The following is a 26,575-nucleotide window of genomic DNA, read 5'->3' on the forward strand; positions in this document are numbered from 1 at the left end:
TTGCATCTTGGGTCCAGCCACTCTCTGCTCCTTTCCCTTGTTGGATTTTGGAAAAGCTAGGAATCCTACCCTGCTAGTAAAACAGACACACTTAAAAGATGTCTTAAACACTTCCTTACCCCTTGAGAGTGGCTGATGATCTCCCTCAGAGTCCATCTCTGTGAAAACCAGATGTGGGCTCATTGAGGTCAGATTATCCATTTAGTTAATTTTTTACAAATTCCCCAACCTACTGACCCAGCCCAGAGAATTAAAATCATCACTGTTTGTTTCTGGGATTTAGACTAATTTTGGACTGCCAGGCCTGCTGAGCTCCTCCAGCATTTTATGTTTGTTGCTTGGATTTCCAGCATCTGCAGATTTTCTCTTGTTTAAGATGTGGGAAAATTGCTTTACCCAATCTATTATGAATAAGCTTCCAGGAAGTACATTGAAAATTCCTGATCATTGACAAATCTGGTGCAATGTTGTGTAAGCAGCACCGGTACTATTACTGAATATCAAATAGATGCCAGCACATTGCATGGAAATCTCGTATTAACTGCTGTAAATCAAATGATGTTACAATAACAAGTGTTTAGCCCAATCAAGAGAGGATGAATTTCCACCCCGAATGACTAGTTTTGCATTGATGCTTAATCTTTTATTATCTTTTTTTACAGTATGGAAAAATTAGTTCAATGGCTCTTGCACTGACACAAAGTTTGGGCCTGAACCTTGGAATGATGTGGAATACACAACGTATAGGACCTAGTAAGTATCGGGCTTTGGATGTGCACAGAATGCTGGAAGAACTCAGCAGGCCAAGCAGCATCGAGGAAAAGAGTACAGTCAAGGTTTCAGCCTGAAACGTCGACTGTACTCTTTTCGATAGATGCTGCCTGGCTGGCTGAGTTCCTCCAGCATTTTGTGTGTGTTGCTCGGATTTCCAGCATCTGCAGATTTTCTCTTGTTTGGGCTCAGGGTGTGGATTGCTGCCAGTCATTGTGGATCGGCAGGAGTCATGGGCGACTCTGCAAGATGGGCTTTTTGTGATCATCCGGACATAGAGTCATAGAGAAGTACAGCACAGAAGCAGGCCCTTTGTCACAGCTAGTCCATGCCAAAACCATTTAAATTGCCCACTCCCATTGATCTGCACTGGACACATAGCCCTCCATATCCTTATTATTCATGTACCTATCCAAACATCTCTTAAATTTTGAAAGTGAGCTTACATAGAATGCTTGTGCTGGCAGTTCATTCCACACTCTTACTACCCTCTGAGTGAAGAAGTTTCCTCTCAGGTTCCCCGTAAACTTCTAACTCTTAAGCCATGACCTCTGGTTGTAGTCACACCCAACCTCAGTTGGAAAAACCTGTTTGCATTCACCCTATCTATCAATAGAGGTTTGACCAGAAGCCAATTGGACATCAGAAGTTGAGAGAAGGGGTCTTCAATCAGGTCCACTGACTGAGGATAAAATGCAGGAGCAATTCATGACAGCGTAACAGAGCTTTGACCAGCACCCAATTGGTGTTTGAGATTAATTAGCAAGATCGAATTAAAGGAAAGCAGGGGCAAGCACAGCAGCCATCAGCTGAGTGGACATAGACAGAGTGGTGATATTAAGGCTTGAGCTCGTCGAGGCTAAAGTGCGTGTACTTCAATGCAAGAAGCATCAGGAACAAAGGTGATGAACTGAGAGCTTGGATACATACATGGAATTATGATGTAGTGGCCATTACAGAGACTTGGCTGGCACCAGGGCAGGAATGGATTTCAGTGCTTTAAAAGGGATAGAGAGGGGGGGAAAGGGGAGGAGGGGTGGCGTTACTGGTCAGGGATACTATTACAGCTGCAGAAAGGGTGGGTAATGTAGCAGGATCCTCTTTTGAGTCAGTATGGGTGGAAGTCAGGAACAGGAAGGGAGCAGTTACTCTACTGGGGGTATTCTATAGGCCCCCTGGTAGCAGCAGAGATACCGAGGAGCAGATTGGGAGGCAGATTTTGGAAAGGTGCAAAAATAACAGAGTTGTTATCATGGGTGACTTTAACTTCCCTAATATTGATTGGCACTTGATTAGTTCCAAGGGTTTAGATGGGGCAGAGTTTGTTAAGTGTGTCCAGGATGGATTCCTGTCACAGTATGTTGACAGGCCGACTAGGGGGAATGCCATACTAGATCTAGTATTAGGTAACGAACCGGGTCAGGTCACAGATCTCTCAGTGGGTGAGCATCTGGGGGACAGTGATCACCGCTCTCTGACCTTTAGCATTATCATGGAAAAGGATAGAATCAGAGAGGACAGGAAAATTTTTAATTGGGGAAGGGCAAATTATGAGGCTATAAGGCTAGAACTTGCGGGTGTGAATTGGGATGATGTTTTTGCAGGGAAATGTACTATGGACATGTGGTCAATGTTTAGGGATATCTTGCAGGATGTTAGGGATAAATTTGTCCCGGTGAGGAAGATAAAGAATGGTAGGGTGAAGGACCCATGGGTGACAAGTGAAGTGGTAAATCTAGTCAGGTGGAAGAAGGCAGTTTACACGAGGTTTAGGAAGCAAGGATCAGACGGGTCTATGGAGGAATATAGGGTAGCAAGAAGGGGCTGAGAAGAGCAAGAAAGGGGCATGAGAAGGCTTTGGTGAGTAGGGTAAAGGAAAACCCCAAGGCATTCTTCAATTATGTGAAGAACAAAAGGATGACAGGAGTGAAGGTAGGACCAATTAGAGATAAAAGTGGGAAGATGTGCCTTGAGGCTGTGGAAGTGAGCGAGGTCCTCAATGAATACTTCTCTTCAGTATTCACCAATGAGAGGGAACTTGATGACGATGAGGACAATATGAGTGAGGTTGATGTTCTGGAGCATGTTAATATTAAGGGAGAGGAAGTGTTGGAGTTGTTAAAATACATTAGGACGGATAAGTCCCCGGGGCCTGACGGATTATTCCCCAGGCTGCTTCACGAGGCAAGGGAAGAGATTGCTGAACCTCTGGCTAGGATCTTTATGTCCTCGTTGTCCACGGGAATGGTACCGGAGGATTGGAGGGAGGCGAATGTTGTCCTCTTGTTCAAAAAAGGTAGTAGGGATAGTCCAGGTAATTATAGACCAGTGAGCCTTACGTCTGTGGTGGGAAAGCTGTCGGAAAAGATTCTTAGAGATAGGATCTGTGGGCATTTAGAGAATCATGGTCTGATCAGGGACAGTCAGCATGGCTTTGTGAAGGGCAGATCGTACCTAACAAGCCTGATAGAGTTCTTTGAGGAGGTGACCAGGCATATAGATAGATAGATAGATAGATAGATAGATAGATAGATAGATAGATACTTTATTCATCCCCATGGGGAAATTCAACTTTTTTCCAATGTCCCATACACTTGTTGTAGCAAAAACTAATTACATACAATACTTAACTCAGTAAAAAATATGATATGCATCTAAATCACTATCTCAAAAAGCATTAATAATAGCTTTTAAAAAGTTCTTAAGTCCTGGCGGTAGAATTGTAAAGCCTAATGGCATTGGGGAGTATTGACCTCTTCATCCTGTCTGAGGAGCATTGCATCGATAGTAACCTGTCGCTGAAACTGCTTCTCTGTCTCTGGATGGTGCTATGTAGAGGATAGATGAGGGTAGTGCAGTGGATGTGATCTACATGGATTTTTGTAAGGCATTTGACAAGGTTCCACGTGGTAGGCTTATTCAGAAAGTCAGAAGGCATGGGATCCAGGGAAGTTTGGCCAGGTGGATTCAGAATTGGCTTGCCTGCAGAAAGCAAAGGGTCGTGGTGGAGGGAGTACATTCAGATTGGAGGGTTGTGACTAGTGGTGTCCCACAAGGATCTGTTCTGGGACCTCCACTTTTTGTGATTTTTATTAATGACCTGGATGTGGGGGTAGAAGGGTGGGTTGGCAATTTTGCAGATGACACAAAGGTTGGTGGTGTTGTAGATAATGTAGAGGATTGTTGAAGATTGCAGAGAGACATTGATAGGATGCAGAAGTGGGCTGAGAAGTGGCAGATGGAGTTCAACCTGGAGAAGTGTGAGGTGGTACACTTTGGAAGGACAAACTCCAAGGCAGAGTACAAAGTAAATGGCAGGATACTTGGTAGTGTGGAGGAGCAGAGGGATCTGGGGGTACATGTCCACAGATCCCTGAAAGTTGCCTCACAGGTAGATAGGGTAGTTAAGAAAGCTTATGTGATGTTAGCTTTCATAAGTCAAGGGATAGAGTTTAAGAGTCATGATGTAATGATGCAACTGTATAAAACTCTAGTTAGGCCACCCTTGGAGTACTGTGTCCAGTTCTGGTTGCCTCACTATAGGAAGGATGTAGAAGCATTGGAAAGGGTACAGAGCAGATTTACCAGGATGCTGCCTGGTTTAGAGAGTATGGATTATGATCAGAGATTAAGGGAGCTAGGGCTTTACTCTTTAGAGAGGAGGATGAGAGGAGACATGATAGAGGTGTACAAGATATTAAGAGGAATAGACAGAGTGGACAGCCAGTGCCTCTTCCCCAGGGCACCACTGCTCAGTACAAGAGGACATGGCTTTAAGGTAAGGGGAGGGAAGTTCAAGGGGGATATTAGAGGAAGGTTTTTCACTCAGAGAGTGGTTGGTGCGTGGAATGCACTGCCTGAGTCAGTGGTGGAGGCAGATACACTAGTGAAATTTAAGAGACTACTAGACAGGTATATGGAGGAATTTAAGGTGGGGGGTTAAATGGGAGGCAGGGTTTGAAGGTTGGCACAACATTGTGGACCGAAGGGCCTGTAATGTGCTGTACTGTTCTATGTTCTATAAAGAGAGGCTTCACTCAGAGAAAGCAAAGCAAAGGAAAGAAAAGGGCAAGAGGCAGATACCAGAGAATACCCCAGTGGCTGTCCCCCTTAATAATAAGTAGTCCTGTTTGAGTACTGTTGTGGGCGAGACGGTCTACCTGGGGGAAGCAACAGTGGCCGTGTCTCTGACACAGAATCTGGCCCTGTAGCTCAGAAGGGTAGGGAAAGGAAGAGGATGGCAGCAGTGATAGGGGACTCGATAGTCAGGGGGACAGATGGACGATTCTGTGGATAGAACATAGAATAGTACAGCACAGTACAGGCTCTTCGGCCCACAATGTTGTGCCAACCCTCAAACCCTGCCTCCCATATAACCCCCCACTTTAAATTCCTCCATATACCTGTCTAGTAGTCTCTTAAACTTCACTAGTGTGTCTGCCTCCACCACTGACTCAGGCAGTGCATTCCACACACCAACCACTCTCTGAGTGAAAAACCTTCCTCTAATATCCCCCTTGAACTTCCCTCCCCTTAACTTAAAGCCATGTCCTCTTGTATTGAGTAGTGGTGCCCTGGGGAAGAGGTGCTGGCTGTCCACTCTACTCTCATGGATACAGGAAAGAAACACGGATGGTAGTTTGCCTCACAGGTGCCACGGTCTGGGATGTTTCTGATCGCGTCCACAATATCCTGAAGTGGGAAGGAGGTCCTGCCAGAGGTCATGGTACATATTGGTACCAACAACATAGGTAGGAAAGGGAGGAGGTCCTAAAAACAGACTACAGGGAGTTAGGAAGGAAGTTGAGAAGCAGGACATCAAAGGTAGTAATCTCAGGATTACTGCCTGTGCCATGCAACAGTGAGTATAGGAATAGAGTGAGGTGGAGGATAAATGCGTGGCTGTGGGATTGGAGCAGGGGGCAGGGATTCAGATTTCTGGATCATTGGGATCTCATTTGGGGCAGGTGTGACGTGTACTAAAAGGACGGGTTGTACTTGAATCCCAGGGGGACCAATATCCTGGTGGGGAGGTTTGCAAAGGCTATTGGGGAGAGTTTAAACCAGAATTGCTGGGGGGTGGGAACAAAACTGAAGTGATGGAGGAAAGGGAGGTTGGCTCACAAATAGAGAAAGCTTGGAGACAGTGCGAGAGGGAGGATAGGCAGGTGATAGAGAAGGGATGCACTCAGACCGATGGTTTGAGATGTGTCTATTTTAATGCAAGGAGTATTATAAACAAAGCGGATGAGCTCAGAGCATAGATCAGTATTTGGAGCTATGATATTGTGGCCATTACAGCAACTTGGATGGCTCAGGGGCAGGAATGGTTACTTCAAGTGCCAGGCTTTAGATATTTCAGAAAGGACAAGGAGGGAGGCAAAAGAAGTGGGGGCATGGCACTGTTGATCAGAGATAGTGTCATGGCCGTAGAAAAGGAGAAATTTATGGAGGGATTGTCTACGGAGTGTCTGTGGGTGGAAGTTAGAAGCAGGAAGGGGTCAATAAATTCTCCCTATAGATGCTGCCTGGCCTGCTGTGTTCCACCAGCATTTTGTATGTGTTGTTGAATAAATTGACTGGGTTTTTTTTTATAAACCACCCAATAGCAACAGGAACATCAAGGAGCAGATAGGGAGACAGATTCTGGAACGGTATAATAATAACAACAGGGTTGCTGTGGTGGGAGATTTTAATTTCCCAAATATTGATTGGCATCTCCCTAGAGCAAGGGGTTTAGATTGGGTAGAGTTTGTTAGGTGTGTTCAGGAAGCTTTCTTGACACAATATGTAGATAAGCCTACAAGAGGAGAGGCTGTACTTGATCTGGTATTGGGAAATGAACCTAGTCAGGTGTCAGATCTCTCAGTGGGAGAGCATTTTGGAGAGAGTGATCACAATTCTATCCCCCTTACCATAGCATTGGAGAGGGATAGGAACAGACAAGTTAGGAAAGCGTTTAATTGGAGTAAGGGGAAATACTAGGCTATCAGGCAGGAACTTGGAAGCATAAATTGGAAACAGATATTCTCAAGGAAATGTACGGCAGAAATGTGGCAAATGTTCAGGGGATATTTGCGTGGCGTTCTGCATAGATACGTTCCAATGAATCAGGGAAAGGATGGTAGGGTACAGGAATCGTAGCGTATAAAGGCTGTTGTAAACCTAGTCAAGAAGAAAAGCTTACGAAAGGTTCAAAAAACAAGGTAATGATACTGATCTGGAAGATTATAAGGCTAGCTGGAAGGAGTTTAAGAATGAAATTAGGAGAGCCAGAAGGGGCCATGAGAAGGCCTTGGTGGACAGGATTAAGGAAAACCCCAAGGCATTCTACAAGTATGTGAAGAGCAAGAGGATAAGACGTGAGAGAACAGGACCAATCATGTGTGACAGTGGAAAAGTGTGTATGGCACCAGAGGAGATAGCAGAGGTACTTAATGAACACTTTGCTTCAGTATTCACTATGAAAAAGATCTTGGTGCTTGTAGGGATGACATAGAACCATAGAACCTTAGAACCATAGAACATTACAGCACAGAAACAGGCCTTTTGGCCCTTCTTTGCTGTGCCAAACCATTTTTCTGCCTAGTCCCACTGACCTCCACCTGAACCATATCCCTCCATATACCTCTCATCCATGTACCTGTCCAAGTTTTTCTTAAATGTTAAAAGTGAGCCCGCATTTACAACTTCATCTGGCAGATCATTCCACACTCCCACCACTCTCTGTGTGAAGAAGCCCCCCCCAATGTTCCCTTTAAACTTTTCCCCCTTCACACTTAACCGATGTCCTCTGGGTTTTTTTCTCCCCTAGCCTCTGAAAAAGCCTACTTGCATTCACTCTATCTATACCCATCATAATTTTATATACCTCTATCAAATCTCCCCTCATTCTTCTATGCTCCAGGGAATAAAGTCCTAACCTATTCAACCTTTCTCTGTAACTCAGCTTCTCAAGTCCCAGCAACATCCTTGTAAACCTTCTCTGCACTCTTTCAACCTTATTAATATCCTTCCTGTAATTTGGTGACCAAAACTGAACACAATACTCCAAATTCGACCTCACCAATGTCTTATACAACCTCACCATAACATTCCAACTTTTATATTCAATACTTTGATTTATAAAGGCCAATGTACCAAAAGCTCTCTTTACTACCCTATCTACCTGTGACGCCACTTTTAGGGAATTTTGTACCTGTATTCCTAGATCCCTCTGTTCTACTGCACTCCTCAGTGTCCTACCATTTACCTTGTATGTTCTACCTTGGTTTATCCTTCCAAAGTGCAATACCTCACACTTGTCTGTATTAAACTCCATCTGCCATTTTCCAGCCCATTTTTCCAGCTGGTCCAGATCCCTCTGCAAGCTTTGAAAACCTTCCTCACTGTCCACTACACCTTCAAACTTTGTAACATCAGCAAATTTGCTGATCCAATTTACCACATTATCATCCAGATCATTGATATAGATGACAAATAACAACGGACCCAGCACTGATCCCTGTGGCACACCACTAGTCACAGGCCTCCACTCAGAGAAGCAATCCTCCACTACCACTCTCTGGCTTCTCCCATTGAGCCAATGTCTAATCCAATTTACTACCTCACCATGTATACCTAGCGACTGAATCTTCCTAGCTAACCTCCCATGCGGGACCTTGTCAAAGGCCTTACTGAAGTCCATGCAAACAACATCCACTGCCTTCCCTTCATCCACTTCCCTGGTAACCTACTCGAAAAACTCTGATTGATTTGTTAAACATGACCTACCACGCACAAAGCCATGTTGACTCTCCCTAATATGTCCCTGTCCATCCAAATAATTGTAGATCCTATCTCTTAGTACTCCTTCCAATAATTTACCTACTACCAACGTCAAACTTACCGGTCTATAATTTCCCGGATTACTTTTAGAGCCTTTTTTAAACAACGAAACAACATGAGCTATCCTCCAATCCTCCGGCACCTCACCCATAGATACCGACATTTTAAATATATTTGCCAGGGCCCCTGCAATTTCAACACTAGTCTCCTTCAAGGTCCGAGGGAATACCCTGTCAGGTCCTGGGGATTTATCTACTCTGATTTGCAGTGGACTGAAAAGCTTGAGCATGTAGATATTAAGGAAGGGGATATGCTGGAGCTTTTGGAAAGCATCAAGTTGGATAAGTCACCTGGACTGGACTAGATGTACCCCAGGCTACTGCAGGAGGTGAGGGAGGAGATTGCTGAGCCTCTAGCGATGATCGTTGCATCATCAGTGGGGATGGGAGAGGTCCCTGAGGATTGGAGAGTTGTGGATGTTGTTCCCTTATTCAAGAAAGGGAGTAGAGTGAGCCCAGGAAATTATAGATCAGTGAGTCTTACTTCAGTGGTTGGTAAGTTGATGGAGAAGATCCTGAGAGGCAGGATTTATGAACATTTGGAGAGGTATAATATGATTAGGAATAGTCAGCATGGCTTTGTCAAAGGCAGGTCATGCCTTACGAGCCTGATTGAATTTTTTGAGGATGTGACGAAACACATGGATGAAGTTAGAGCAGAAGATGTATGTGGATTTCAGCAAGGCATTTGATAAGGTACCCCATGCAAGGCTTATTGAGAAAGTTAGGAGGCATGGGAACCAAGGGGAAATTGCTTTGTGGATCCAGAACTGGCTTGCCCACAGAAGGCAAAGGGTGGTTGTAGGTGGGTCAAATTTTGCATGGAGGTCGGTAACCAGTGGTGTGCCTCAGGGATCTGTTCTGGGACCCTTACTCTTCTTGGTTTTTATAAATGACCTGGATGAGGAAATGGAGGGATGGGTTAGGAAATTTGCTGATGACACAAAGGTTGGGGTTGTTGTGGATAGTGCTGAGGGCTGTTAGAGGTTACAGCAGGACATTGATAGAATACAAGAATGGGCTGAGGTAAGTGTTAGGTGGTTCATTTTGATTGGTCAAATATGATGGCAGAATATAGTATTAATGGTAAGACTCTTGGCAGTGTGGAGGATCAGAGGCATCTTGGGGTCTGAGTCCATTGGACACTCAAGGCTACTGCGCAGGTTGACTCTGTGGTTAAGGAAGCATACGGTGCATTGGCCTTCATCAACCGTGGGACTGAGTTTAAGAGCCGAGAGGTAATGTTGCAGCTATATAGGACCCTGGTCAGACCCCACTTGGAGTATTGTGCTCAGTTCTGGTTGCCTTACTATATGAAGAATGTGGAAACCATAGAAAGGGTACAGAGGAAATTTATAAGGATGTTGCCTGGATTGGGGAGCATGCCTTATGAGAATAGGTGGAGTAAACTTGGCCTTTTTTCCTTGGAGCAACGGAGGATGAGAGGTGACCCGATAGAGGCGTATAAGATGATGAGAGGCATTGATCGTGTGGATAGTCAGAGGCTTTTACCCAGGCTGGAATGACTCGCATGAGAGGGCACAGTTTTAACGTGCTGGGGAGTAGGTACAGAGGAGATGTCAGGGGTAAGTTTTTTACTCAGAGAGTGGTGAGTGCGTGGAATGGGCTGCCAGTGACGGTGGTGGAGGTGGATACGATAGGGTCTTTTAAGAGACTCCTGGACAGGTACAAGGAGCTTAGAGAAATAGAGGCCTATGGGTAAATTTAGGTAATTTCTAAGGTAAGGACATGTTTGGCACAGGTTTGTGGGCCGAAGGGCCTGTATTGTGCTGTAGGTTTCTATGTTTCTGAAAGCTCAGATTTTTTCATTCGCTTCTTTATATCTGCTCCTCTAGGTAGAGATGACAGGCAGGATAGTGCAATGCTTCTCGTGTGGGATGTGGAAAGGCAGGGAGTCCTCCAGTTTGGGTGTCTTAAGTGGTGATAGAAAGGACATATCTACCTGAGGTGCGGGACACAGGATCTGAGTGACAGTCAGGAAGGGGAAAGGGGTTAAGAAGTCAGTGCAGAGTACTCCTGTGGCCATCCCCCTCATCAATCGATATATCACTTTGGATACTGTTGGGGGAGTTGACCTAACAGAGGAGAGTCACAGTGGTTGGGTCTCTGGTACTGAGTCTGCCTATGTGACTCAGAAGGGAAGGGGGAAGAAGAGGCACGCTGTGGTGATTCAGAATTCATCAGTTAGGGGAATGGTTATGTTCTGTGGACGAGAATGAGATTCCTGCATGGTATGTTACCTCCTGCGTGCCAGGGTCTGGGATATCTCAGATTGAGTCCTCAGCCTTCTTAAATGGGAAGGTGATCCATGTAAGTACCAATGACAGGGGTAGGACAAGTGTTGAGGTTCTGCATCGGGAGTTCTGGGATTTAGGTGCTAAGTTAAAGGACAGGACTCCAGGGTTGTGATCACAGGATTACTACCCATGCCCTGTGCTAGTGATGTCAGAACTAGGAAGATTATACAGCTTAATACGTAGCTAAAGTTTGTGTAGGAGGGAAGGCATAAGATTTTTGGGTCATTTGGCTCTCTTCCAGGGAAGGTGGGACCTGTACATAATGGACAGTTTGCACCTGAACTGGAGAGGGGCTAATATCTAGCAGGAAGGTTTGTTAATGCTGCATGGTGGGGGTTAAACTAGAATTACTGGGGGATTGGAACCAGCGTGCCAGAAAAGTTAGTGGAGAGGTTGTAGACGCAGATGTTGGTAAGACCTCAGACAAATTTAGGAATCGAAAGGTTGAGCAGAGTGCGACAAAATCGAAAAGGGAGAGAAAGTTAAAAAATCTGAGTTGCAAAGGGACTTAGGAGTCCTTGTGCAGGATCCCCTAAAGGTTAATATTCAGGTTGAGTCTGTGGTGAGGAAGGCAAATGTAATGTTAGCATTCATTTCAAGAGGACTAGAATATAGAAACAGAAAATAGGTGCAGGAGTAGGCCATTCGGCCCTTTAAGCCTGCACCACCATTCAGTATGATCATGGCTGATCATCCAACTTTGAACCCTGTACCTGCTTTCTCTCCATACCCCATAGAAACACAGAAAATAGGTGCAGGAGTAGGCCATTCGGCCCTTCGAGCCTGCACCACCATAAAAGCAAGTATGTAATGTTGAAATTTATAAAGCACTGGTGAGGCTTCACTTAGAGTATTGTGAACAGTTTTGGTCCCCTTATCATAGAAAGGATGTGCTGAAACTGGAGAGGTTCAAATGAGGTTCACGAAAATGATTACAGGATTGAATGGCTTGTCATATGAAGAGTATCTAATGACTCTCGGCCTGTATTCACTAGAATTCAGAAGAATGAGGGGTGACCTTATTGAAACTTTTTGAATGCTGAAATGTCTTGATAGAGTGGATGTGGAGAGGATGTTTCCTGTGGTGGGAGAGTCTAAGACCAGAAGACACAGCCTCAGAATAGAGGGGCATCCTCTTAGAAATGAGATGAAGAAGATTTTTTTTCTGCCAGCGAGTGGTGAATATGTGGAATTCTTTACTACAGGCAGCTGTGAAGGCCAAGTCTTGATGTTTATTTAAGGCAGAGGGTGATAGATTCTTGATTGGTCAGTGCATGAAGGAATATGGGGAGAAGGCAGGAGACTGGGGCTGAGAGGAACAATGAGCCATGATGAAATGGTGGAGCAGACACAATAGGCCAAATGGCCTAAATCTGTTGGTCTTACGGTCTTCTGTACACCCATATGAAATCTGCTCTCAATCTTCTGCATTCTGACCTATTCAACCTTTCCTTATAGCTCAGGTCCTCCAGACCTGGCAACATTCTTGTAAATTTCCTCTGTACTCTTGCAACCTATTCAACCTTTCTTACTCTAAATTATGCCTCACCAATGTCTTATACAACTTCAAAATAACATCCCATCTCCTGTACTCAATACACTGATTTATGAAATCCAATGTGCCAAAAGCTTTCTTTATGACCCTATCTATCTGTGACAGCACTTTCAATGAATTATGTTCCTGTACTCCCAGATCCCTTTCTTCTACCACACTCTTTAGTGCCCTACAATTTACTGTGTAAGACTTACCCTGGTTGGTTCTACCAAAGCGAAAAACTTCACACTTGTTCGCATTAAATTCCATTTTCCATTTTTCAGTCCTTTTTTCCAGCTGATGCAGATCCCTCTGCAAGCCATAATAGCCTTTCTCACTGTCCACTACACCTCCAATCTTGGTGTCATCCACAAATTTGCTGATCCAGTTCATTATATTATCACCCACATCATTGATATAGATGACAAACAACAAAAGACCCAGCACTGATCCCTGCAGCGCACCACGAGTCCCAGGCCTCAATCAGAGAGGCAACCCTGTACTACCACTCCCTGGCTTCTCCCATAAAGCCAACGTCTAATCCAATTTACTGCCGAGTGACTGAACCTTCTTGACCAGTCTCCCATGTGAGACTTTGTCAAATGCCTTACTAAAGTCCATATAGACAACATCCACTTCCTTGCCTTTATCCTCATTCCTGGTAACTTCCTCAAAAAACTCTATATGATTGATTAGACATGAGACACCACTCACAAAGCCATGCTGACTAACCTCAATCAGTCCATGTCTATCCAAATGCTTATATATCTGGTTCCGTAGAAAACCTTCCAATAATTTTCCCACTACTGATGTCAGACTCACAGGCCTATCATTTCCTGGTTTATGCTTAGAGCCTTTATTAAACAATGGAACAACATTTGCTATCCTCCAGTCCTCTGGTACCTCTCCTGTCGCTAAGGATATTTAAAATATTTCTGCTGGGGCCCTGGCAATTTCTGCACTTGCCTCCCATAGGGTCCAAGGGAACTCCTTGTCAGGCCCTCAGGAATTATTCACCCTGATTTGCCTCAGGGTAGCAATACCTCCTTCTCCTTAATCTGTATAGGATCCATGAAGTTGATGACGCTTTGCCTCACTTCTATAGATTCTGTATCTGTCTCCCGAGTAAATACAGATGCAAAGAATGCAATTAAGATCATCCCCATCTGTTTTGGCTCCACACATGGATTACCATTCTGGTCTTCCAAGTTTTGTCCCTTGCAATCCTTTTCCCTCTTCACGTATCTACAGAACACTCAGGATTCTCCTTTACCCTGAATGCTAGAGCAACTTCCTATCTTCTTTTAACCTCCTTGATTTCTTTCTCAAGTGTTCTCTTGCACTTCTTGTACTCCATAAGCACCCTATTTACTCCTACCTGCTTATACCTGCTGTGCACCTCCTTTATTCTCTTAACCAGGGACTCAACATCTTTTGAAAACCATGTTTGCCAACCCTTGTTATCTTTACCTTTTATACTAACAGGCACATACAAGCTTTGTACTCTCAAAATTTCATTTTTGAAAGCCTCCAAATTTCCACAAGACCATAAGATATAGAAGCAGAATTAGGCCATTTGGCCTATTGACTCTGCCTTATATATACATAAAGACCTGGCCTCCACAGCTTCCTGTGGCAAAGAATTCCTCAGATTCACCACCCTCTGGCTAAATAAATTCCTCATCATCTCCTTTCTAAATTGGATGTTCCTCTCTTTTGAGGCTATGTCCACTGGTCTTAGACTCTCCCACCATAGGAAACATCCTCTCCACATCCACTCTATCAAGGCCTTTCACCATTTGAAGGTTTCAATGAGGCCACCCCTCCCCCTTCTGAATTCCAGTGAATGCAAGCCCAGAGGTCTCCCAAGTCCCTCCGCACCTCTGCTTTTTGTTTTCTTTCCATTTAGAGAAGAGTCAGCCCTTTCATTTCTTCTACCAAAGTGCATGACCATACACTACCCGACACTGTATTCCATTTGCCAATCTTTGCCCTTTCTCTTCATCTGTCTAAGTCCTTCTGTATTCTCTCTACTTCATCAAAACTACCTGCCTCTCCACCTATCTTCATATTGTCTGCAAACTTTGCAATAAAGCCACCAATCCATCATCCAAATCATTGACATATAATGTAAAAAGTATCAGTCCCAACACAGACCCCTGTGGAACACCATTAGTCACTGGTAGCCAGTCAGAAAAGGTTCCCTTTATTCCCACTCTTTGCCTCCTGCCAATCAGCCACTGTTTTATCCACACCTAATCAATCTTGTATTAACATGGGCTCCTAGCTTGTTATTCAGCCTCATGTGTGGCACCTTTTCAAAAGCCTTCTGAATATCCAAGTACACAACATCAACCAATTCTCCGTTGTCTGTCCTGCTTGCTATTTTTTCAAAGAATTCCAACAGATTTTTCAGGCAAGATTTTCCCTTGAGGAAACCATACTGACTAGGGCCTATTTTATCATGTGCCTCCAAGTACCTTGAGACCTCATCCTTAATAATTGACTCCAACATCTTCCCAACCACTGAGGTCAGACTTACTGGCCTATAATTTCCTTCCTTCTACCTCTCTCTCTTCAGTGTAATTTCCAGTCTTCCGGAACCATTAAAGAATCTAGTGATTCTTGAAATATCATTACTAATGCATCCATGGTTTCTTCAGCCACCTCCTTTAGAGCCCTGGGATATACACCAAAGTAGTTGAATAATCTACTTTCATACCTCTCAGTTTCCCAAGAACCTTCCCTCCAGTAATGGTAACTTCACATGTTTCATGACCCTTGACACCTGGAACTTCTACTATAGTGATAGTGTCTTCCACAGTGAAGGCTGATTCAGAATACTTATCAGTTCATCTGTCATTTTCTTATTCTTCATTACTACCTCTCCAGCATTGTTTTCTCAGCAGTCCAATCTCCACTCTTACCTCTCTTTTACATCTAATGTATCTCAAGAAACTTCTGGTATCTTTAATATTATTGGCTACCTTACTTTCATATTCCATCTTTACCTTCTTAATGTTTTTAGATGCCTTCTGGTGTTTTTTAAAAGTTTCCCAATCCTATGATTTCCCACTAAATTTTGCTCTATTATATGCCCTCTCTTTGGCTTTTATGTTGGCTTTGACTTCTCTTGTTAGCCACAGTTGTGTCATCTTGCCTTCAGAATGTTTTTCCTCTTTGGACTGTATATATACTGCCTCTTCTGAATTGCTTCCAGGAATTCCAGCCATTGCTGCTTTTCTATCATCCCTGCCAGTGTTCTTTTCCAATCAATTCTAGCCAGCTCCTCTCTCATGCCTCTGTAATTCCCTTTACTCCACAAAAATATTGATACATCTGACTTTAGCTTCTCCTTCTTAAATTTCAAGGTGAATTTGATCATATTATGATCATTTGCCCCTTTGGTTCTTTAGCTCCCCAATCAATTCTGGTTCATTGCACCATTCCCAATCCAGAATACCTGATCCTCTAGTAAGCTCAACCACAAGCTACTCTAAAAAGCCATCTCGTTAGCATTCTAGAAAATCCCCCTCCTGTAACCAATACCAATCTGATTTTCCCAATCTCCCTGCCTATTGCAATCCTCCATGACTATTGTAACATTGCCCTTTTGGCACGCCTCTAGAACACCTTTGTCAGAAAACAGCCCGTCCCAATCCACACTTGCCAGAACTTTTCTGATACCATCAAAATTGGCCTTTCTCCAATTTGGACCATAGACCATAAGACATAGAAACAGAATTTGGCCACTTGGCCCATCGAGTCTGCTCTGCCATTCAATCATGGCTGATCCTTTTTTCCCCTGTCAGCCTCACTCCCTGGACTTTAGAATCTCTTTCTTTTTCAATATTTTTATTAATTTTCACATAGAAGAATACAGAGTTCATGAGGATATATATTATGAATCAAAAAAGATAAAATAGTACTGAATACATTATATTTAAATCACAGTTGCAATCTCAGTACCCTATATTCATAATCAAACACGTACATTAATTAAATTGTAATTTGAACTGTAATAATTCTATTATAAAAAAAGAATCTAAACTCACTACCAAAGTAGAAGCTATATGGTAAAGAAAGTGAGACAGAAAAAAATCCTTATCACATATTGATTTATGTTATTAGCCAACATCTGTACTTTAACACCAAATCAAAGGTTTTGAAAGTAGTTCAAGAATAGTCCCCACAATGTTTGAAAATCTTGGTTAGAATCAGAAATTGAACAATGGATCCTCTCTAAATTTAAGCATGACATAACATCACGTAACCATTGAGCATGAGCAGGCGGAGCAACATCCATCCATTTAAGCAACACTGCCCTCCTAGCTATAAGAGAAATAAAAGCCGATACTGTATATGCAAGTCAGCTGTCTCCAAAGTTATGCCTTTTTTCTCCAATAATACCAAGCAAGGCAGTCAAAGGGTTCGGCTTAAAATTTACTTTAAGAAGTACAGAAAATGTTTGGAATACTTCCTTCCAGTATTTTTCAAGACTCGGACATGTCCAAAACGTATGGATTAGAGAAGCCTCTCCGTTGTTACATCTATCGCAATAGGGAGATATATCCGGATAAAAACAAGATAGCTTGTCTTTGGACATGTGGGCCCTGTGGACCACATTAAATTGTAGGAGGGAGTGGCGAGCACATAGTAATGAAGTATTAACCAATTTAAAACTTTCATTCCAAGTCTCCTCAGAAACTGAAATCTGTAAATCTTGTTCCTAGGCATTTTTAATTTTGTCTCTTATTCCCAACAACATACCATAAATATTGGATATTGAGCCATTATGAAAAGGTTTCAAATTAGAAATTACATCTAATAAGTTCTTATCAGGACTCATAGGAAATGTATGTAATTTAGATCGCAGAAAGTCTCTAATTTTTAGATATCAAAAAAGTGGGTTTTTGGTAAGCTATATTTAGCTGACAGTTGCTCAAACGAAAAGAGACTTCCTCCAACAAACAGATCCTGGAAGCATTTAATAATCTATCCCATTCTTTAAAAACTACATCGGTCATAGAAGGCTTAAAAAAAACAATTAGAAAAAATGGGACTAGAAAGAGAAAATCTCGATAAACCAAAGTATATTCTAAATTGTAACCAGATCCTCAGAGTATGTTTAACTACTAAATTGTCAGTTAGTTTATTTAAAGATATTGTAAGTGAGGATCCAAGAACAGAAATAATAGAAATTTTTTTAACAGAGTTAGCTTCTAAAGAGAACCATACTAGACAGTCCTCATGGTTAATGTAATATGACCAAAGCGTAAGATTTCGTATATTGACTGCCCAGTAATAAAACCTAAAATTGGGTAAAGCTAAACCTCCATTCTTTTTAACTTTGTGAAAGTGAACCTTATTTAATCGAGAATGTTTGTTTTTCCATATATATGAAGATAGAATTGAATCAAGAGAATCAAAAAAGGACTTAGGAATTAAAACGGGTAAGGCCTGAAAAAGGCATATAAATTTAGGCAGGATATTCATTTTAATAGAGTTAATTCGACCAATCAACAATAGAGAGGGGGCGACCAGTTTCATAGTGCCCTTTTCACATAATTCAATAAAGTAAAGTTTTCTTTAAGTAGGTGTTTATAATTCTTAGTAATTATTACACCCAAATAGGTAAATTGATTTCTTACAGATTTAAAAGGAAGGTTAGTATTAATTGATACCAGATTATTCAAGGGGAAAAGTTCACTCTTATGTAAATTCAATTTATCCTGAAAACTGGCTAAAACGGGAGTAAAGAAAGCATAGGAGGTAACAAGGTCTCAACATTAAAAATAAAAGGCAATGGATCATCAACATAGAGAGAAACTTTGTGGGTAGTACCTCTCCTTAAAATACCAGTGATATCACTAGATTTTCGAAAAGCAATAGCTAGGGGTTCTAAAGCCAGATCAAAGAGCAAAGGGCTCAAAGGACATCCTTGTCTGGTTCCATGTTGGAGGTTTAGAATTCTGAAAATTAGTAAGAACCCGAGCAGAAGGAGATAAATAAAGTAATTTAATACATTGAATGAAATTGGGCCCAAAGTTAAATATTTCTAAGGTTTTAAATAAATAGTTCCATTGAACCCAATCAAAAGCCTTCTCAGCATCTAGAGATATCATGCATTCCGATATCTCCCTAGAAGGAGAATACATAACATTCAGTAAACATCGAATATTAAAATGGAATAGCGATTTTTAATAAATTCAGTCTGATCATCAGATATGAAAGATGGAAAATATTTTCAAGTCTACAAGCCAAAACTTTGGATAGAATTTTAGTATCAACATTAAGTAAAGAAATTGGTCTATATGAAGAGCATTCAGTTGGGTTCTTATTTTTTTAAGAATAAGCAAAATGGAAGTTTCCTAAAAAGATTCTGGCAGCCTAGCCAACTTAAAGGAATCTGAAAAGACAGAATATATATGAGGTCTAAGCAATGAGGAAAAAGCCTTGTAAAATTCTCCAGAAAATCCATTAGGACCCACAGTCTTCACAGAGTGCAATGAACGTACAGCCTCAGCAATTTTCTCATAAGAAATAGGTTGATCCAACTGCTTTCAATTATTAACAGAAAGTACAGGGATGTTTAATTGGTCTAAAAAATTAATCATTGCAGTATTATCTTTAGGAGAGTCAGAACTATAAAGTTTAGAATAAAATTCTGTAAAGGAATCATTTATTTCTAAATGATCAGTTGTCCTATCACCATTAACTTTACAAATTTCTTTAATTTGCCGTTTAGCTATAAAGGTTTTTAATTGGTTAGCCAATAATTTACCTGTTTCATTTCCATGAATATAGAATTGACTTTTATCTTTTAGGATTTGACTTTCAATTGGATATGTTAAAAGAAGATCATATTTAGTTTTAATTTCAACATGTCTTTTATATAAAGCAGGATCTGGAGCCAAAGCATTTTTTGGACTAATTGTTTCAACTGATTAGCTAAATCAATTCTCTCTTTATTAGCTTTTTTCTTAACACTGGCAGTGTAAGAAATAATTTGTCCTCTAATATAGGCCTTAAAAGCATCCCATATAATAAGACTAGAAGACTCTTCCAGAATATTCTCTTCAAAAAAAAGAATAATTTCTCTCTCCAGAAACTTTAAAAAATCCTTATCAGAGAGCAAAGTTAGATTAAAATGCCAAAATCTGTTTATTTGAGGGAGACCAGGAAGGTTTAAAGATAAAAGCACAGGAGCATGATCTGAAACAGCAATCTCTTTATATTCACAGGATCGAATTAATGGAATCATTTGACTATCAATAAAAAAAAATCAATCCTGGAATACGTATGGTGAATATGGGAAAAAACGAGTACTCCCTAATTTCTGGATGTAAAAAAACGCGAAACATCAACAATACCACATTTCAGTAGGAAAAATTGAATAAATACTGATTTGTTAAGGGTAGCTGGTTTGGAAGATGACTGATCTAAAACTGGATCTAACCAGCAATTAAAGTCTCCTCCCTAAACTAATGAATAAAAACTCAAATTTGGCACGAGTGAAAAAAAACGCTCAAAGAATCCTGGGTCATCTATATTCGGGGCATACAGATTAGCAAATACAATTAATTTATTATCTAATTTTCCTGACACTATAACAAAACACCTATTAATATCAGACACTACTTTATGTTGAACAAAAGGAACAGTATTATCAAAAAAGCTTGAAATTCCCCTAGATTTAGCTCGAAAAGAAAAATGAAAATGCAGCTCTTTCCATCGGCTAAAAAGGCGTGGATTGTCACATACATTAGTTTCTTGTAAAAAAATAATTGGGACCTTAAGTTTTTTAATATAGGCAAAAATCTTATTCCATTTCACAGGGTGATTTAACCCTTTCACGTTAAGACTAAATAATAGTTTGATCCATTTTAATACTATTTAAAAGAAAGGTTAAGATAATGACCATGCTGGAATGTATATTAAAACCAGACATCAAACCTTGACATAAGGTAACCAAGCAACAGATTTGCCTGAGAACCCAATACAGCTTTTCCCCCCTCCTTCCTCCCAAAGCCAGAAAGCCAGCCAATAGATAGCCGGCCGCTACTACTAATAATGTCATCCCCCCAAAAAAAATCGTACTGATTTAGCTCCAATCTATATCAAGATTAGCTGCATTCCAGCCTAGACAAAACAACAGAGAGAAAAAAACTTAAACCTCATACCAAAAACACAGAGATTAATTATTGCAATTTCAATATGATAAAATAATAAATACCCATACTAAGCCTTATTAATAGAGAAAAAACCTCAAAAAATATGTAGAATATAAAATATCAAACAAAATATCATGCCTCCCACTTTCCAAGTACAACTGTCCCAATCCACAATTGCCAGATCAATTCTGATACCATCAAAATCGGTCTTCCTCCAATTTAGAATCTCAACCCACAGACCAATCCTATCTTTTTGCATATTTACTTCGAAAATAAGGACATTGTGATCACTGGATGCAACGTGTTCTTCTACACAAACTTCTGTCACCTGCCCTTTCTCATTCCCTAATAGCAGATCCAGTATTGCATGCTCTCGCTTTGGGACTTCTACGTTCTGATGAAGGAAACTTTCCTGAATACATTTGACAAGCTCTTTCCTATCTCGTCTTTTTACAGAATGGGATTCCCAGTCAGTATGTGGAAAGGTAAATCACCTACTATAACAACCTTATGTTTTGGGCAGCAGTCTGTGATCTCTTTACAAATTTGTTCCTCTAAATCCCTAGGACTGTTGGGTGGTCTGTAATATAGCCCCATTAACTTTGTCATACCTTTCTTACTACTCAGTTCCACCCATAACTTCTCACTAGTCGAGTTCTCTAATCTGGCCTGACAAAGCACTGTTGTGACAATTTCCTCCTCTTTTTACCCCTCCTGCTCTGTCACGTCTAAAACAATGGAACCCTGGAATATTGAGCTGCCAGTCCTGCCCCTCCTAAAACCAAGTTTCACTAATGGCTACAACATCATATTTTCAGGTGTTGATCCATGCCCTAAACTCATCTGTCTTTCCTACGAGACTTCTTGCATTGAAATATAGGCAGTTCAGGACACTTGTCACACCATGCTCAACCTTTTGATTTCTGACTCTGTCTGAGGTCTTACCAATATCTGTGTCCACAACCTCTTCACTAACTGTTTTGGCATTCTGGTTCCCATCCTCCTGCAACTCTAGTTTAAACCCCACTGTGCAGTGTTAACAAATCTTCCTGCTATGATATTAGTCCCCCTCTAGTTCAGGTGTAAACTGTCCCTTCTGTATAGGTCCCATATAACCTGGAAGAGAGCCAAATGATCAAAAAAGTGTATGCCCTCCCTCCTGCATCAACTCCTTAGCCACATATTAAACTGTATAATCTTCCTAGTTCTGGCCTCACTAGCACGTGGCATGGGTAGCAATCCTGAGATCACAACCCTGGTGGTCCTGCCCTTTAACCTAGCACCTAACTCCGTGAACTTCCTATGCAGAACCTCTTCATTCTTCTTACCCATGTCATTTGTACCAACATGGACCATGACCTCTGGCTGCTCACCCTCTCACTTAAGAATGCTGAGGACTCGATCCCATGATGTCCCAGAATCTGGCACCTGGAGGCAACATATCATCCGGGAATCTCATTCTTGCCCACAGAACCTCCTTTCTGTTCTCCTATCAAATCTCCTGTTGCCTCTCTCCCCCTTCCCTTCTGAGTCACAGAGCCAGACTCAGCACGAGAGACCCAACCACTGTGACTCTCCACTGTTAGGTCATTCCCCCCTAACAGTATCCAAAGTTGAGGGGTGTGGCCAAGGAGTACTCTGCACTGGCTCCTTAACCCCTTTCCCCTTTCCCCTTCCTGACTGTCACCCAGTTTCCTATATCCAGCACCTCAGCTGTAACTACCTCTCTATATGTCCTGTATATCACACCCTCAGCCTCCTGAATGATCTGGAGTTCATCCAGTTCCATCTCCAACTCCTTAACGCGGATTATTAGAAGCTGCAGCTGGATGCACTTCTCACAGTTGTAGTCACCTAGGCCACTGGAGGTCTCCCTGACTTCCCACATCCTGTAAGAGGGGCATTCAGCTACCCCACCTGGCATCGCTACTGTCCCAGCTAAGCAGATATAAAGAATGGGAAAAAACATAACCTAGAGCTCTACTTTTCTTTGTTTGCTCTGACTAAAGCCTCTCTTTGCTGAAGCCTCGAAGAGCTCAAGATCACACTCTGACTCTGTCCACTAGAACTATGGCCTTTGCATTCTCCCCTGACTAATCAGTCCTAAATGTGGATTGGTCAGTGGTCAAAGCTGCCATTTTCTCCTCAACATTTTAGGTTGAGACTGTCATCTGGTCTTAAGTCTTCAATACTCACATTAAACAAAAACCTATGACTCTCAATGTTCAATTGATTGAACAATATCCTGCGGTGCTTTGGCAGGATAAATTAGAGGGCTCGTCTAGGGAGGCTATTTGGGCGGAATTGAGGAATGGGAAAGGTGTAGTAACACTTATAAGGGTGTATTATAGACCACCTAATTGGGAGCGAGAATTGGAGGAGCAAATTTGTAAGGAGATAGCAGATATTTGTAGTAAGCACAAGGTTGTGATTGTGGGAGATTTTAATTTTCCACACATAGAGTGGGAAGCCCATTCTGTAAAAGGGCTGGATGGTTTGGAGTTTGTAAAATGTGTGCAGGATAGTTTTTTGCAGCAATACATAGAGGTACCAACTAGAGAAGGGGCAGTGTTGGCTCTCCTGTTAGGGTATGAAATAGGTCAGGTGACAGAGGTATGTGTTGGGGAGCACTTCGGGTCCAGTGATCACAATGCCATTAGTTTCCATATAATTATGGAGAAGGATAGGTCTGGACCCAGGGTTGAGATTCTTGTTTGGAGAAAGGCTAACTTTGAGGAGATGCAAAAAGATTTAGAAGGAGTGGATTGGGACAATTTGTTTTATGGGAAGAATGTAATAGAGAAATGGGGGTCATTTAAAGGTGAAATTTTGAGGGTACAGAATCTTTATGTTCCTGTTAGGTTGAAAGGAAAGATTAAACGTTTGAGAGAGCCATGGTTTTCAAGGGATATTGGAAACTTGGTTCAGAACAGAAAGAGATCTACAATAAATATAGACAGCATGGAGTAAACAAAGTGCTTGAGGAATATAAATAATGTAAAAAGAATCTTAAGAAAGAAATTAAAAAAGCTAAAAGAAGATGAGGTTGCTTTGGCAAGTAAGGTGAAAATAAATCCAAAGGGTTTCTACAGTTATATTAATAACAGAAGGATAGTGAGGGATAAAATTGGTCCCTTAGAGAATCAGAGTGGACAGCTATGTGTGGAGCCAAAAGAGATGGGGGAGATTTTGAACAATTTTTCTTCAGTATTCACTAAGGAGAAGGATATTGAATTGTGTAAGGTAAGGGAAACAAGTAGGGTAGTTATGGAAACTATGATGATTAAAGAAGAGGAAGTACTGGCACTTTTAAGGAATATAAAAGTGGATAAGTCTCCGGATCCTGACAGGATTTTCGCTAGGACCTTGAGGGAAGTTAGTGTAGAAATAGAAGGGGCTCTGACAGAAATATTTCAAATGTCATTAGAAACAGGGATGGTGCTGGAGGATTGGCGTATTGCTCATGTGGTTCCATTGTTTAAAAAGGGTTCTAAGAGAAAACCTGGCAAATATTGGCCTGTAAGTTTGACGTCAGTGGTGGGTAAATCAATGGAAAGTATTCTTAGAGATGGTATATATAATTATCTGGATAAACAGGGTCTGATTAGGAACAGTCAACATGGATTTGTGCGTGGAAGGTCACGTTTGACAAATCTTATTGAATTTTTTGAAGAGGTTATGAGGAAAGTTGACGAGGGTAAAGCAGTGGATGTTGTCTATATGGACTTCAGTAAGGCCTTTGACAAGGTTCCGCATGGAAGGTTAGTAAAGAAGGTTCAATCATTAGGTATTAATATTGAAGTAGTAAAATGGATTCAACAGTGGTTGGATGGGAGATGCCAAAGAGTAGTGGTGGATAACTGTTGGTCAGGTTGGAGGCTGTTGACTAGTGGTGTGCCTCAGGGATCTGTACTGGGTCCAATGTTGTTTGTCATATACATTAATGATCTGGATGATGGGGTGGTAAATTGGATTAGTAAGTACGCAGATGATATTAAGATAGGTGGCGTTGTGGATAATGAAGTAGTTTTTTAAAGCTTGCAGAGAGATTTAGGCCAGTTAGAAGAGTGGGCTGAAAGATGGCAGATGGAGTTTAATGCTGATAAGTGTGAGATGCTACATTTTGGTAGGACTAATCAAAATAGGACATAGATGGTAAATGGTAGGGCATTGAGGAATGCAGTAGAACAGAGTGATCTTGGAATAATGGTGCATAGTTCCCTGAAGGTGGAATCTCATGTGGATAGGGTGGTGAAGAAAGCTTTTTGTACGCTGGCCTTTATAAATCAGAGCATTGAGTATAGGAGTTGGGATGTAATGTTAAAATTGTACAATTGTTCTGGTCACTGAATTATAGGAAAGATGTCAACAAAATAGAGAGAGTACAGAGGAGATTTACTAGAATATTACCTGAGTTTCAGCACCTAAGTTACAGAGAAAGGTTGAACAAGTTAGGTCTTTATTCTTTGGAGCGTAGAAGGTTGAGGAGATCTTGATAGAGGTATTTAAAATTATGAGGGGGCTAGATAGAGTTGACATGGATAGGCTTTTTCCATTGAGAGTAGGGGAGATTCAAACAAGAGGACATGAGTTGAGAGTTAGGAGGCAAAAGTTGAGGGGTAACACGAGGGGGAACTTCTTTACTCAGAGAGTGGTAGCTGTGTGGAATGAGCTTCCAGTAGAAGTGGTAGAGGCATGTTCGATATTGTCATTTTTTTAAAATTGGATAGGTATATGGACAGGAAAGGAATGGAGGGTTATGGGCTGAGTGCAGGTTGGTGGGACTAGGTGAGATTAAGCATTTGTCATGGACTAGAAGGGCCAAGATGGCCTGTTTCCATGCTGTAATTGTTATATGGTTATATGATTACCAGGTCCAACTGCTTTTACCTTTTTACCACACTTTATGCTTGAAAATTGTAAGATTTTGACCCATGTTCTGGACTCTCACAGCAGAGACAGTGATTTATTTATTTTGTCCACCAAATTCTTTATCCTCTGAAACACTTCATAGAAACATGGAAACATAGAAAACCTACAGCACAATACAGGCCCTTCAGCCCACAAAGCTGCACCAAACATGTCCCTACCTTAGAACTACCAAGGCTTTACCCATAACCCTCTATTTTTCTAATCTCCATGTATCCATCCAGGAGTCTCTTAAAAGACCCTATCGTTTCTGCCTCCACCACCGTCGTCAGCAGCCCATTCCATGCACTCACCACTCTCTGTGTAAAAAACTTACCCCTGAAATCTCCTCTGTACCTACTTCCAAGCACCTTAAAACTATGCCCTCTCGAGCTAGCCATTTTAGCCCTGGGAAAAAGTCTCTGACTATCCACACGATCAATGCCTCTCATCATCTTATATACCTCTATCAGCTCACCTCTCATCCTCCATCGCTCCAAGGAGAAAAGGCCGAATTCACTCAACCTATTCTCATAAAACATGCTCCCCAGTCCAGGCAACATCCTTGTAAATCTCCTCTGCACTCATTCTATAGTTTCCAAATCCTTCCTGTAGTGAGGTGACCAGAACTAAGCACAGTACTCCAAGTGGGGTCTGACCAGGGTCCTACATAGCTGTAACATTACCTCTCGCTCTTAAACTTAATCCCACGGTTGATGAAGGCCAATGCACCATATGTTTTCCTAACCACAGAGTCAACCTGCGTATCAGCTTTGAGTATCCTATGGACTCAGACAGTTGTAGTATTTTGCCATTTGAGTATTTCTTCATTTTTAGAATACACATGTCCAAAACCTTCCTCATTTTCCCCAGAAACTTACACCATTGCTGCTCTGCTGACATCCCTGCCAGCAACTCCTTCCAATTTACTTTGGCCAACTCCTCTCTCACACCACTGTAATTTCCTTTACTCCATTGAAATAC

General features: G+C 41.7%; 1 protein-coding gene across 5 annotated transcripts in view; it reads left to right on the forward strand.

Annotated features, from left to right (window-relative positions):
* adam11 (ADAM metallopeptidase domain 11) overlaps positions 1 to 26,575 on the forward strand; it is a 376,715-nt gene that overhangs the window by 173,543 nt on the left and 176,597 nt on the right. For all 5 annotated transcript variants that reach the window (XR_012101994.1, XM_073070643.1, XM_073070642.1 and 2 more), the window contains exon 13: positions 663 to 753. Coding sequence is in view for 4 of the 5 variants with exons in the window: in XM_073070643.1 (XP_072926744.1) it covers positions 663 to 753 (91 nt within the window). In the remaining variant the exon portion in view is untranslated. The remainder of the gene's footprint in view (positions 1 to 662; positions 754 to 26,575) is intronic.

The sequence above is a fragment of the Hemitrygon akajei genome, chromosome 18 (genome assembly GCF_048418815.1).
Source record: "Hemitrygon akajei chromosome 18, sHemAka1.3, whole genome shotgun sequence".
Taxonomy (NCBI): domain Eukaryota; kingdom Metazoa; phylum Chordata; class Chondrichthyes; order Myliobatiformes; family Dasyatidae; genus Hemitrygon; species Hemitrygon akajei.